General features: G+C 34.1%; 1 protein-coding gene across 20 annotated transcripts in view; it reads right to left on the bottom strand.

Moving 5' to 3' along the window:
* Znf148 (zinc finger protein 148) overlaps nt 1–16,028 on the bottom strand; it is a 146,140-nt gene that overhangs the window by 8,370 nt on the left and 121,742 nt on the right. For all 20 annotated transcript variants that reach the window (XM_078044043.1, XM_078044045.1, XM_078044048.1 and 17 more), the window contains one exon: nt 215–333. In XM_078044043.1, coding sequence (XP_077900169.1) covers nt 215–333 — 119 coding nt within the window. The remainder of the gene's footprint in view (nt 1–214; nt 334–16,028) is intronic.

The raw sequence follows: 16,028 nt of genomic DNA, 5'->3' as shown, positions 1-16,028 counted from the left end.
TTTTGGTCAAACAAAGAAGAGAAAAAAGAAAACAATTAGTATAAGCATAATATAAGCAATTCCAAACAAATGAACACAGCCAATTTTCTATTATAAATCTTATCAATGAGAATTTAGAAGTTCCTCAAATAGTCTTAGTAGTAAACAGCATTTTCTAATTTCTTAGATTTTATAACTTAATAAGGATAGAACAATTGCAAACTACCTAACTTACCTGTAAACAGTATTCACACTGGTAAGGTTTTTCTCCACTGTGAGTTCTCTTATGCCTTTCCATATGGTATTTTTGTATGAATCTCATACCACATTCATCACAGCGAAATGGTTTTTCACCTAGTACATGATAGATAGTTTAAAACAAAACAAATATTGTAAAATAATGAATTGCTTTGCAATAAGAAACTCTAAATATCCTTTGATAGTTATGATAATTCACTCTTTCTAAATGATAAAAAGTGCTCCCTATTCTAAAAGCTGAAAGCAGGGATACTCAATTTTCCTCCCTTCTGTTATGTGTGCATAGAACATAATCTCTAGAATGACCAGGAGAACAAGAAATTTATAGCAATATGGACATTCTTTCAGCAGAGTAGTTGATTAATTTCTTGTCTTTCTTTTCAATCATTTAAAATAATATATTAGAACTTTAAAAAATGTTATTCATGCAGAGTCTAATATAATTCTTAGGTACAGCTTCTTAATTCTTAATCTATTTTAGAAACATTTGTGGTTAAATGAAAATATAAACCCTGGGAAAATACTCTTTAAAATCTAATGTAAGGGCTGTGGCTGTGGCTCAGTGGTAGAGTGCTTGCCTAGTATGTGTGAGTGAGGCACTGGGTTTGATTCTCAGCATTGAGTATAAATAAATAAAATAAAGTCTATTGACAACTATAAAAAAATTAAAAAAACATTAAGACATAAAACAAGCTTGGAGACCAAATTTCAAAAGTAAGGTTTTTTTTTATTTTTTTAAATATTTATTTAGTTGTAGATGAACATATAGTACCTTTATTTATTTTTATGTGGTGCTGAGGATGGAACCCAGTGCCTCACACATGCGAAGCAAGCACTTTACCACTGAGCTACGGCCTCAGCCCCAAAAGTAAGGTCTGTTTATACTGATTCTTTTTGGCGAGAAGGTAGGTCCTGGGGATTGAACCCAGAGGTGCTTTACCACTGAGCTACATTCCCCAACCTTTTTTAATTTTTTATATTTTTAAAATATTGAGACAGGATTTCACTAAGTTGCTGAGGCAGGACTTGAATTGAACTTGAGATAGTGATTGTCCTGCTTTAGCCTCTAAGTCACTGGGATTACAGGCATGTGCTTCCATGCCTGGCTATATTTATTCTTTTTCTCAACTAAAACCAGCATTTCTTGTCATCTGTAGTAAACAGCATTTTCTAATTTCTTAGATTTTATAACTTGAGTACTGTTAATTATTCATACAACTGCTCTACCCCCAGACCTTAATTCCTTAAGAACTTTTAAGCTATAAGATACTATTACTATGGAGTACTGTTAATTATTCATACAACTGCTCTACCCCCAGACCTTAATTCCTTAAGAACTTTTAAGCTATAAGATACCATTACTATGGAGTTCTATAGTTTTTACTGATAAAATTTTTTAAAACATTATAATGTTTGTTCTTTTTAGTTATACGTGATGGTAGAATGTATTTTGACATATTATACACACATGAAGCATAACTTTCCATTCTTGTGGTTGTGCATGATGTAGAGGAATTACACTGGTCATGTACTCACATATGAACAAATAGGAAAATTATGTCCAATGCATTCTACTGTCTTTCCTATTCCCATCTCTTCTCCCTTCCCTTCATTATAAATAGTTTTTGCTGATAAAACTGAAGTCTAATAAATAAACAATAAGTTACCTTGTATAATACTTGTTTGGGAAATTGCTGTTTCTACCTGCTTAACAAAATTTGACTGAATACTGCTCCTTTACCCACAGCCCTGCTGTAGGAAGTTTTTCCAAGAGTTTACAGAATAATTGGAGAAACACGATACACATATTATAAAATGACAACACATAAAACTATATCAAGCTCTGGTTTACTTTTACAACTTTTACATTACCCTGTTTCCCTTCTTAACTTTGTCCTTCAGTCAAAATATCTACCATCTCACACTTCCTACTTTCACCTTGATCCATGCTGCTCCTTCAGTCAGGAATGTTCACTAAGTGTTCAGACACCACCCTCCCAATGAGACCAAATCAATCTCCTATGGGATACTTTGCTCCTTCTTCCTGAATTTCCACAGAACTCCATTAAAACAACTCCTAAGGCACTTATTACTTGCAACTCAATAATTATTTCATACATTTCTATTTTTTACCATATTATGCTTCCTTAGACTTAAATTATATTTAGGTAGCTCAAAATACCTTCTGTTATCTTTAGGTGCCAAACAAATGATTACTACAGTGAATTACCAGTGAGAAAAATGTTATTATGTGTAGTTATGATTTGAAAAAGCTTTTTGGATATGTTAGGAATCTAAGTGAAGTAGCACCTGAAGTTAAAATTCCACAGAAAGAAAATTTCGGGAAGAATAACAGAGCTGCTAACTGTTTTTAGATACTGTTTGATGTCCAGGAGAAATGGTGCCTAAGAATAGAATTTAATTCGGCAACAAGTAAATTATATAACCTGGTAAGTCCCAAGTTTTCAATTCTATGCCTGTTTCAACAAAATCAACACAGGTGCATTAAAATAGGTTGTAATTCATAATCTGAGTTTGTACGTTGTCTATTAATTAACATAATTTTATAATTATTATTGTTATTATGGAATTACATATTACATACTATATTTAAGGTTTTATATGTGTTTCTTTTTAAAAAAATTTTATTAGTTATTGAATGACCTTTATTTATTTAATTGCTTATATGTGGTGCTGAGAATCGAACCGAGTGCCTCACGCATGCTAGGCAAGCATTCTACCACGGAGCCACAACTCCAGCCTCTATATGTATTTCTTATCTGGGACAATGGGACAAAATAGTTAAAACTTATAAGGATGTAACTTCTGTAACTGCTACAGAGTTACCAAATTTTAGGGCAAAAGAGACTTTCCGGTGGCTTTCAAATTGTGTTCTTGCAGGTTCCACAGAGGCTCCCATGCACTGCTGCTGATGTGGCAAAAGGTTCAATGCTTATTAAGCACATTCAGTTGCAGAGTAGCTCACTTTGATATACTGGGACTCCAAGGAAACATTCCAAGGGTCCAGAGGTTAGAGGCTAGAAAGCTTTACCAATTAATCTAGACTAATTCACAGTAAAGAAATACTGAAGCCCAGAAAAGTTAAGGAACTTGCACACCAAACAATTAATACAGTAGAAGTCCGGAGAGGAGAATACTTATTCAGGAAGTTTGGAAGAAATGAAATAAGAAATGAGATGGGAAATAATAAAGTAATCCATTCAAGAATACATTGTTAAAGAAAAGGAGACAAAGCTGAAGGCAAAGGAATCAGTGTAGAAGAAAAACTGAACTAAAATTGAATTATTACAGTGAATAATCAAAGGAATAAGATTCCAAAGAACCAAGAAGGAACAGATAATGTTGGAAAGAAGTAAGAAAAGGTGCACATTTTAAAATACAGAATGTAGATGATAGAGATAATTAGGTTAGAATTTAAATCATTTATCAAAAGCAAGAAAGGATACAAGAGAAAATGAGTATGTTGATTAAAATTCAATTAAATCTGCCTAATATTTGTAGACTAGAAGACAATATTGTTAAGATGGTAACATTCCTCAAACTCATCAGAAGATTCAAAGTAGAAATTCACAACCTTATACTAAAACTCACATCCAAAAACAATTTTTAAAAATCACATAATCAAGGTAATGTGCTAATGGCTTAAGGACAGATATGTATTAAGAAATGGAACTGAGTGGGCTCGGGTGTGGCTTAGCGGTAGAGCACTAGCATATACGAAGTCCTGGTTCAATCCCTAGCACAACAAAAACAACAAACAAATACAAAAGAAATGGAGTTTAGAGTCTGGAGGAAAACCTTTACATTTATGGTCAAGTGGTTTTCTAAAAAGGTGCCGAGGTGAGGGCTGGGGTTGTAGCTCATTGGTAGAGCATTTACCTAGCACATGTGAGACCCTGGGTTCAATCCTCAGCACCACATAAAAATAATAAAGATATTGTATCTATCTACAACTTTAAAAAAAAAAAAAAAAAGAGGTGCCAAGGCAGGCTGGGGTTGTGGCTCAGTGGTAGAGCACTTGCCTAGCACGTGTGAGGCACCAAGTTCAATTCTCAGCACCACATATAAATAAATTAATAAATAAAGGTCCATCAACAATTTAAAAATATTTTTTAAAAAGGTGCCAAGGCAGGCTGGGATGTAACTCAGTGGCAAAGCATCTGCCTTGCATTCGCAAAGCCGTGGGTTCGACACCCAGTTCCAAAAAGACAAAAAAAAAAAAAAAGGTGCCAAGGCAATTCAATGGAGAAAGAATAGTGTTTTCAACAAATGTGCTTGGACAACTTAATACTCACACGCAAAAGAACGAAGAAGATGCCTCCTACCTCACATCATAAATAAAAATACCTCAAAATGTATCATAGGCCTTAATGTTAGAACCAAAACTATTAAAACAACAGAATAAAACACAGGAATAATCTTCATGACCTTGGCTAGGCAATGGTTTTTTAAGTATAATACCAAAACACAATAACCAAACAAAAAAATAAATGAACTTCATCAAAGTTAAAACTTGTGCTTCAAAGGACACTATCCTTACCTCGCCCTGCAAAAAATGTTTGCTATTGTGGGAAACTATGGCAATTCCTCAAAGACCTACCACATGACACAACAATTCTATTCCTAAGTATATTTTCAAAAGAATTAAAAACAGGAACTCAAACAGATACCTGTATACCAAAATATATCACAGCGTTATTCAAAACAGATGAAAGGTGAAGCAAGCCACTGTCGAGCAACTTAAACAGGGAGAAAAATGTGATGGGTACAAACAATGGAACAGTATTCAGTTGTAAAAATGAAATCCTGATACATACTACCTACAAACATGGGATAAACCTTGAAGATATTTTGCAAAGAGAAAGAAGTCAGATATGAAAAGGATAAATAGGGACCGAATCTACTTATATGACAGATATAGAATAGGCAAATTCAGAAACACTGAAAATAGACCAGTGGCACAAGAACCAGGGGAGGCAGCGAGGGGATGTTAGTGTTTAATGGTTGTAAAGTTTCTGAAGGCTGGATTTTTTGTTTGTTTTTTTGTCACTTTCTGAGATGGAGTCTTGTTATGCTGCTCAGGCTGGCTTCATATTTACAATCCTCCTGACTCAGTCTGGGGAATAGCTGGACTCACAGGCATACAACAAGTGCCTGGGCTTGGTTACAGAGGTTGTTTGTTTACATAACCTTATAAATTTGCTTAATGCTATTACATTGTATAGTTTAAAATGATTCAAATAATAAAATTCCATGCAATCATTTTTTTAAAAGTGAAAAGACAACTCAGAATGGGACAATTTATGAATCATATATTTGATAAGGAATATAATTGAGAATATAAAACAGCTCTTTGTATAAGAAAAGATGTAAAAATGACCAATTAGCATATAAAAAGATGCTCAACATCATAATTATTTAGTAAAATATAAATCAAAACCACAATGGTTTCAAACCTACTAGGGATGGCTAAAATAGTAACTAGTATTAGCACTGGGTTGTAGATGGCTGTTATGATTATGAAATAGTGTGATTACTGAGGAAAACAGTTTTGCAAGCCATCAAAATATTATAGCTACCATATGACCCAGAGATTCTATTCCTAGGCTTATAACCAAGAGAACTAAATACTTAAGCCCTCATAAGCATTGTACACAAGTATTAATTAAAATACAGCATTATTTACAATAGCCAAAAAGTAGAAACAGTCAAAATATCCACCAGTTGGATCCATGTGTGCATTATTCAGCTAAAAAAAAAAAAAGGAATAAGGTACATACTACAACATGTCCAGAATGAGCAGATCATACTGACAGAAAGCAAATTAATGGTTGCCTTGAGCTGAGAGGAAGTGGGCAATAAAGGTGAATGCTAATAGGTATAGGTTTTCTTTTGGGGGTGATGACAGTGTTCTAAAAATTAGATAGTGATAGTACAACTCTGTAAGATACTAAAAACTGCTGAACTGCATACTTTAAATAGATGGGTTTTTCTGATACTGTGAATTTTATCTCAATAAAGTTATGATTTTAAGGGGCTGGGGTTGTGGCTCAGCAGTAAAGCACGTGCAGGACCCTGAGTTTGATCCTCAGCACCACATAAAAATAAATGTTAAATAAAGGCATTGTATCCAACTACAACTAAAAAATAAATATTTTTTTTAAAAAGATTATGATTTTAAAAATACTGCATAAGGGCTGGGGCTGTAGCTCAGTGGTCAAGTGCTTGCCTAGCATGTGTGAAGCACTGGGTTCAAGCCTCAGCATACATAAAATACAGGTATTTTGTCCATCTACAACCAAAAATATTTTTTTTAAATACTGCATAAGCACACAACTGGTACCACCCAAAGTACATAAATTAGAAATTCTTTCTTTCATCTAGGAACTCAAAATTAGACAACATAAATTAACTGGAGAAATTCCATGTTTAAATTATCTGCATTCTAACAGATGATCAAGAAGTTAATACCTTATTTAGCCAGAAGTAACACAAAGAAACTTCCTTTAACAAAAAGAGTACTAGACACATAAATGCCTCAAAAACAATTTGTACAAATGTTTCTTTGTTGTTACAAACAACCATTCACAGCTCCTGCAAATTAAATAAAGGTTGAGCATCCCTAATTAAAAAATCTGAAATGTTCCAAAGCCTGAAAGCCAACATGAGGCTATAAATGGGAAATTTCACACTATGAAACTATATTTCATGCATAAAATTTTAAAAATTGAATAAAATTACCTTTAAGCTATGTATATAAGGTGTATACAACATAGTAAGTTTCATGTTTAGACATGAGTCCCAACCCTCAAGATCTCATTATGTATATACAAACATTCCCAATCCAAAAAAAAAAAAAAAAACCCTGAAATCTCTAATACTTCTGGTCCCAAGTATTTCTTATACTCAACCTGCAGAACAAATATGATGTCTAAATAAGTCAAAGATTAATGTAACCACAAACTGATCTTCCAAAGTCATTTTATTATTGTTTGGTTACCCATTGTTGTTATTCTCAATTCTATTCCTGTCTTTTGCTCCCCTTTAGTATTTCCTTCCTTTTTAACTCTCATCTTTCTTTTTCCTCCCATTTTAATAATTCTTTTCTTTCCTACCTTTTAGAAAATTTTTAAATGTGTTTTGTCATTTAATAATCTGTTGTTTATAAATTAGGTAATATATGTGCATGGTTAAAAAAAAATCAAAACAATATGGGCTGGGGATGTGGCTCAAGCGGTAGCGCGCTCGCCTGGCATGCGTGCGGCCCGGGTTTGATCCTCAGCACCACATACAAACAAAGATGTTGTGTCCGCCAAGAACTAAAAAATAAATATTAAAATTCTCTCTCTCTCTCTGTCTCCTCTCTCACTCTCTCTTTGAAAAAAAAATATTAAAAAAAAAATCAAAACAATATAAACAAGCTATCCTATCCTATCCCTGCCCTGCCATATATTGTTTTTAAGTTTCTTTCAAGAATTTCTTGACACAAGTACAAGCTAAATACATGGTCTCTTTTCTATGTTCCCTTCTTTCTTTTACAAAGATAACATACTTTACTTACTGTTCCCATGTTGTTTTTTTGTGTTTTGTTTGGTACTGGGGACCAAATCCAGGGGCATAGCTCCACAACCGAGTTACATCCTCAGCCCTTTCATTTTTTTATTTTGAAACTATCTTGCTGAGTTGGCCTCGCTGGCCTCGAACTTGTGATCCTCCTGCCTTAGCCTCCTGAATTTCTGGGATTACTGGTGTGTGTCACTGGGCCTGGCTTGTTCTCATGTATTTTCCCCTTTAGTTACCAATATATGTTGGAGATCTAATCAGTAGAAAGAGCTATTTCATTCTGTCAGGAAATATTTTTCATATTATTTCCAAGTATCTTTTAGTATAGGTAATTTTGTAATCTTTTATTATATTTGGATGATAAACTCCTAGAAACAATTCTTGATCAAATAATAAATATATTTATAATTCTGAAATGTATTATCAAATTGTTCTCCCTCCACAGGAGACATTATCAATCTATATCCTCTACCAGCAAAGCTAATTCCCTATGACATCACCATACACTACTATGTTGTCCATTTTGATAACTATACACCTAACCTGAAAACATAATCTCAGCTTGAGGTCAAACCATCTTATATCTTATTCAGTTTCTATGAACTATTCACTCATACTTCATCCAATTTTGTGATAGACTGTCAGTCTTTTTCTTGAAGACTTGTAAGGGTTTTATTAAGGAGGGTGATCTTTTGTTTTGAGTTCTAGGTTTTTCCTAGCCTTTCTATACCCCCTTGAATGGTGGGGATGAAATAAAAATTGTTAAATTTTTACACAGCTGAATGTGTCAATCTTCTCCTTGATGGAAATTGGATTCTCAGTATTATTTAGAAAGGACTTCCTTATTCCTATCCACATTTTTACATATGTACTTACAGCTGCTTCTGCTGCTTTTTTTTTAACATTTCATCTGATATATGGAAGTCATCTTGAGGCAGAATGGGAGGTATGAATGGTTTCTAGATGGCAATCCAGTTTTTCCAGGACCACTGATTGAAAAGTTCAGCTTTTCTTTTCCCATTTTTTCTTTCACTCTCTTATCTACTTTCTTAGGCAATTAATCTCAAACACTGTATGAAAAAGCAGTAGTGATAATGGATTCTGTATCTTGTCCCTGGTTTGGGTACTTTGAATGTTTCTTACTTTTGAATGCAAATGAAAATAAAATAACTGTTGCCTATTTGCCTTAAGAAAAATAAAAACATCTAAATTTCTTTTGGAAGAAAATCCTTTTTTATTTTTCCTTTTGGAGGTCTAAGTGCTTCCACTGAAAAATGAAGACAATCTATATAGTAATTTTAAGATTAATAGGAAAAAACTTGAAGAGTAGCAAGAGGGCTGGGGTTGTGGCTCAGTTGTAGAGCACTTGCCCAGCGTGTGTGAGGCACCAGGTTCGATCCTCAGCACCACAAAAAAATAAATTTTTTTTAAAAAGTAGCAAGAAATATATATTTTTTTAAGCATTCAGGAAAGTAATAACATGGTGAGAAAAACATCCCAAAGTGTCCCACAAATGGTAATTTTCTAATACTCAAAGGTCCTAGAGTTTCTCTTCTAATGATTATCCACTAAATCCCCCACTGTACTGTTTTTCCCTGGTAACTTTGACACTGCATATAAACAGTTTTCTATGGGTAAAAATTCTTTCTATAACAGATGGGTAACTGCTATGATTTCAATATGATTTGAGTGAATCCCCCAAGGGTTCACCATGGAGTGGGAGCTTGGTCCTCACTGTGATAGTACTGGGAAGTGATATGGTTTAAAGAGATGGATCCTAGTGAGAAGTACTGAGAGCACTGTCCTTTAAAGGATGTGATAGTAGTTCTCTTGGGACCCTGACTAGTTCTTACAAGGGGGCTTACAAAACAGCAAAACTGGCCTCTCCATAGTTGTTCTGGCTTCCCTCTCACATTCCTGCCATGATGCCATCTGTAATAATTATTATACTTATCTTCAAAACTGATATTCTTATCTGCAAAGTGGAAATATTAATATAAAATATCACAGAACAAACATTAAATTAGATAACTCATGAAAAGCAGCAAATTGAGAATAAAGTCTGGAATATTATAAGAGCTCAATAAACAAAAGAAATGAAGAAGTTGCAAAGCCAAACAAGTCTCACCAAAGGCTGAATGAATGGGGCTACATCAGTTGAATTTTCAGCCTCCAAAATAAAAAAATAAAATAAAACCTCTTTTCTTTATAAAGTACCTAACTTCAGATATTCATAATTGTGATCATTAGGGTAAATTATATATAAAAAAGTTACGAGGGGGCTGGGGATGTGGCTCAAGTGGTAACACGCTCGCCTGGCATGCGCGGGGCGCTGGGTTCCATCCTCAGCACCACATAAAAAATAAAATTATAAAGATGTTGTGTCCACCGAAAACTGAAAAATAAATATTTAAAAAAAGTTATAAGGATCTAAGCTTTATGCATAATCTAGCTCACTGTGGCTTAACATTAAATCTGATTTTTGACAGTTTCAACTAACCCTTTTCTCCCACTCTTCACACCATTCCAATCTTGGTTCTTGTAAATCCCCTTTAGGTCATTAATAAAACCAAGTCTCTTTCATTGCTTCACTAGTCCTCTCAATGCCATTCAAGTGATCTCTTTCTTTTTCCTGAAACTCACTTTGCCCTTGGCTTCTATGACATCCATACTTCTTCAACTTCTCCTGACTGTTCCTTCACAGTGCTCTTTTCAGCTCACCCTCCTCCCTCCAAATGTTGAAGACTTCTTTGTAGGCTTTCTGCTTTTCTCATTCTATATTCTTTGGAAAGAAGGGAAGCTCACCTATTTCCATGGCTTTCATTACTCTCAATCTGAGCTCCAGATCCACACATCCAAAGTGCCTATTTAATATATCCACTTCTATGACACAGATCTCAAATACATTATATCTTGCACTAACTTGTGATCTTCAACCTGCAGCTGGGTTGAAGGAAAGTAATAACATGGTGAGACAAAGGTCACAAGTGGCAAGCTTATCTACCTAGTTATGTGAGCCAGGAGCCTATGTGACTTTTCACTGCTTTACCTTCTCTTTGCATATTCAACCAATTAATAGGTCTTACTGATTCTGCTTACTTTTGCCTGTCAAATCGGCCCACTTCTCTCTATTTCCACTGTTATCACTGAAGTTCAAGATACCATCATCTCCTGGTCTGAACTATAACATCCTTTTAAATTGTAGTCTCTCTGGGATCTGCTTTCTTCTCCTAATTCCACACTATTAGTCATCTTCTGTTAATATAAGTAAATGTGATTATGTTTAAAGCCTTTCAGTGGTCTAAAGTTCTTAGGATAAAATAAAAACTGAGTGGCATTATCACCTGGATTCTGCCTTTCTCTTGTGCCTGATCTTTCTTTACAATTCGCCCATCTAATTCCTCAGCTCTAATCAAAGTGGTGTTCTTTTAATTCTTAAAACTGGCCTGCTTCACCTTATCTCTAAAATCATTTTCTCCTTAACTCCTCCACAAAATTTCTCCAAATTAGTTCATGATTATGATAGTGAATGTAAAGTATTTAACAGTCAAAAATGTTTTATCTTTCTTTATTAATGAGAATTTAAGTAGAAATTTTCATAGTCTAGTCAAAAATATTCATGATGATATCTATGACAAAGTTCATTTGGTCTAGTAATACTACTTGACAACAGAAGTTTATGACATCTTTTTTAAGTCATAAAACTTGACATGACTTTTAAGTCATTAAAAAGGTCAGAAACAAAGTTATACTAACAAAAAAGAAACAGAAAAGTACTTAAGAGTGCAGATTTTAGAGCCAGATTAGCTGGTTTTTAATGCTGGTCTCAGCATTTAACTGTGAGAAATTATATGTATTATATAAACTCTTCAAAACTGATATTCTCATCTGCAAGGTGGAAATATTAATATAAAATATCACAGAACCAAACATTAAATTAGATAACTCATGAAAAGAGCAAATTGAGAATAAAGTCTGGAATATTATAAGAGCTCAATAAACAATTAACAATAGAAATGAAGAAGTTGCAAGGCATGGTAGAGCACACCTATAATCCCAGCAATTTGGGAGACTGAGGCAGGTGGACTGCAAATTTAGCCAAGACCTGTCTCAAAATTAAAAATAAAAGTGCTGGGGATGAAGCTCAGTGGTAGTGAGCCCTGGGTGCCACCCGATACCCTAAACAAAAGAAAGAAGGTAAGAGATTGACAACATATGATTAGCATTATATTTACATGTTGATTATAGCTATAACCCAGTGACTGAATCATACATCTCAAATGAGAACACTCGTACGATACACAATAAACTTAGGAAAAAGATGAAATGATTTAGTAACCACAGACCCAATAATTTTGCTTATAATTTTAAAGAACATGGGAGTATCTTTGGCATATAGCTCTTCCAGGAAGTTAGAAAGACTATTTACCAGACTAATAAGAGAGACCATACACTATCCAAAAAAATTACATTCTATAGGAAATCATCTTAGACTAAAGTACAACCAATAAAGTACAAATAAGGTTATTAAATGAAAACTGTAGAGCTGCCACAGTACCATGAAGACATTTCACTCAATGTCATTTACACTAAATTGACAAAAATCCCAGCGGCCCTAAGATAACTAATGAAAGATCTAATTTTCCAAGGTAGCAAATTTTTTAAAACCTACCTTTCTAGGATACAATGATTTTCTTTTCCTAGAATGAAGGGCAGCAAAATACTTAACTCCTATATTTTGAACATACTACAATGATTGCCCACTTTTAAAAAATGAGAGGTTGGGGTCACCACTTCCCCCCAAAAGAAAATAGAGAAAAATTCTGGGTTTTTCTTGTAGAGCTGTGAAGTTATAATTTATAGCCACCATAATATTTAAAGTGGTTTAGGGCTGGGAGGATTAACTCAGCGGTATACTACTTGCCTAACATGGAAGGCCCTGGGTTCAACCCCTGCTACCATAAAAAAAAAAAAAAAAAGAATGAATAAATAAATGATTACAGCAGTCTCATCCTAGATAGAGTTCCTTAGGATGAAATAGCTTATGATAGGAAGAGAACTGTTTCTTGGCTCCTGCAGATTAGATTTTAGACTTGTACTTTCTGGGACAGACATTAGTGGAAAATAATAAGTGACCTCTAGAGTAAGATCAACATCCCAGGAAAACTCTAATACAATTTTAAAGATTTGAGAGTTGGTCCAGGAACCATGTGAAAACAAAACAAAACAAAACAAAACAAAAACCTACCACCACCAAACAACAACAAAACCTCTCCTTTTACAGAAGTAGGCTGAATACTACATAAACATGACCATTTCTAATCTCATTTTTCTATCATCACTCAGTTGGTACAAGTACCTAAAAATCTTAATACTATATAATTGATGTCCCAATGATGGAAGACCCTACAGACCTAAATTAAAGGAACACTATTAATTTCCTGTAAATATACCTAAATGTAAAATATCCAATTAGTTAAAATGGTTGGATATATGAATATCAGTGTGTCCTTACAAAAAAGAAATATGAATTAAAATTCCAAACTGTAAAAATACACTTTAAACAGTGTTTAAGTAAACACTATCCTGACTTCAAGCATTTCAGATCATTATATTTCTGAACTTTCAAGACAATTCCTGAGAATAATCACTCTAAAGTACAAGATCAATAGTGAAGACGTCATTAAGCACACAAGGGGTTGGTTACCAAATCAGATGACTCCATATTGAATCTGCTAAAAAAGAAAGAATTCCCTGTTATCAACTTATTTTATTTTCTATAAAATATGTTTAAACATCTGTGTTGTTTTTTGTTTAGTTTTTGGTTGTACTAGGGATTGAACCGAAGGGTTGCTCTACTGTTGAGCTACATTCCTCAGCCCTTTCTGTTTGAGACAGGCCTTGCTAAGTTGCTGAGGCTGGCCTCGAACTTCCAATCCTCCCACCTCAGCCCCTGGAGTCCCTGGGGCTATAGTTGTGTACCAACATGCCCGACAACTGCCTCCTTCCTCTTCTAATTATTTAATGTATCTAACAATGAAGGGCCAACCTCTCAAAAGGATACTTTTGTCATCACTAAAATCCTTTTCCTAATCATAGCCCTAAACAGGAGTCTTTTGGCTTTTTGCCATCCCCCACAACAATGTATTATTCTGCCACCATAATTTTTCATATTACCTGCAACTTAACATTTTTCCATGTGAGAAATATTTTTCCACTTCAGAAATATATTCAGATGCTTTAATTTGAGCACAGAGCATTAACACTACTATAATCCAAAGAATCTAGGCAGTATAACTCAGAATGAGCCACAATTTAAGCAACTACATTTTCTGGATTTGGCTGTCAACTGAATAAATAAAGAGAACTAACAAACACTACAATATTCTAAGACCATAAAGTGGTCTGCTACAAGCACAATACTTTTTAAACTGTCACCTTAAAAATATAGGTAAAGGGGCCAGGATTGTGGCTCAGTGAGGAGTAGAGCATTTGCCTAGCATGTGTGGGGCACTGGGCTTGATCCCCAGCACCATGTAAAATATCCAATTAGTTAAAACGGTTGGATATATGAATATCAATGAGTCCTTACAAAAATGAAATATGAATTAAATTCCAAAATGTAAAAATACACTTTAAACTGTGTATTTACAAATAATCAAATAAAATAAAGGTATTGTGTCCATCTACAATTAAAAAATATTTTTAAAAATACAGGTGAAATTTACATCTCAATCTAGAACAACTATCTTATTACATCTTTAGCTTAAAATTTTGAGTATCAAATAAAATTATTTGTAATTTTACAATAAAAATCAAGTCAAAATGGATTAAAGACAAACATAAAACCTGAACCTTAAAATCCTTGGGGAGGGGTAGGGATAGGAAAAAAGCTCCTTTACAGTGGTTTTGGCAAGGATTTTGTGGATATGACTCCAAAAGCCCTGACAACAAAAGCAAAAATAAATAAGTAGGACTAAATAGTTTTGCAGAGCAAAAGACACAAAATAATAAACTGAAAAGGCAACCTACAGAAAAAGAAAAAATATCTGAAAATTGTATTCAATAAGGGGCTACAACCAATATATAAAGTGGTAGAGTACTTGCCTAGCATGTGTAAGGTTTTGGGTTCCATCCCAGCACAGGGGGAGAGTAATACAACACAGCAGCACAATTAAAAAATAAAAGACCTAAATATACATTTTTTCCCCCACAGAAGACATCCAAAAGGCCAAACAGTACATGAAAGGTATCAACATCACTAATCATTAGGGAAATGAAATTCAAAACCACGAGATATCACTTCACACCTATTAGGATAGTTATTACCAAACAGTCAAATGGTAAGTGTTCTTGAAGATATGGAGAAAAGGGTACTTGGTACACTGTTGCTGAGATTGTAATGTAGGACAGTCATTAATGGAAAACCTTATGGGGGTTCCTCACAAAATTAAAAATAGAACTACCATATGACCCAGTAATTCCAATTCTGGGCATTGATTCAAAGGAGTTGAAATTAGTATACTGAAAAGATAGCTGCACTACCATGTTCACAGCAGTATTATTCACAACAGCCAAGATACAGAAACAACCCAAGTGTCCACTGAAAGATGAATAGATAAAAAAAAAATTTACTATGTAAGTATATATATACAATCAAATATTATTCAGCTTTAAAAAACAGAGATCTTGGCATCTACAACACAGAGATGACACTAAGGACATTATCTTAAGTGAAATAAACTAGGCACAGAAAGATAAAGATCTTACATATAAGATATAAAGAAGCAGAACTCAAATACACAGAAAATAGAATGGAATGTGTGGTCAGGGGTAGGGAAAATGGGGAAAGTTCAGTCAAAAGATACACATTTTCAGTTGTAAGATGGTAAGCTCTGCAGACTTAACGTACTGCACAGTAACTATAGTTAAGAATAATGTATTATGTACTTGAAATCTGCTGAAAGTAGATCTTTAGTGTTCTCAACATACACACAAAAAGGTAACTATGTAAGACAATGATTATTAATTAGTTTGATTTTGGTAATCACTTCACAATGCGTGTGTATATCAAAGGGGAGGGAGGGAATGGAAGGAGGCTTGGGGGTAGTAAAGATGGCGGAATGAGATGAACATTACTATCCGAGGTATATGTATGACTGGTGGTGAGACGCTACATTCTGTACAACCACAGAAATGAAAACTTG

Source organism: Ictidomys tridecemlineatus, chromosome 3 (genome assembly GCF_052094955.1).
Source record: "Ictidomys tridecemlineatus isolate mIctTri1 chromosome 3, mIctTri1.hap1, whole genome shotgun sequence".
In the NCBI taxonomy this organism is placed as follows: domain Eukaryota; kingdom Metazoa; phylum Chordata; class Mammalia; order Rodentia; family Sciuridae; genus Ictidomys; species Ictidomys tridecemlineatus.
This window is presented reverse-complemented; position numbering and strand designations above follow the sequence as displayed.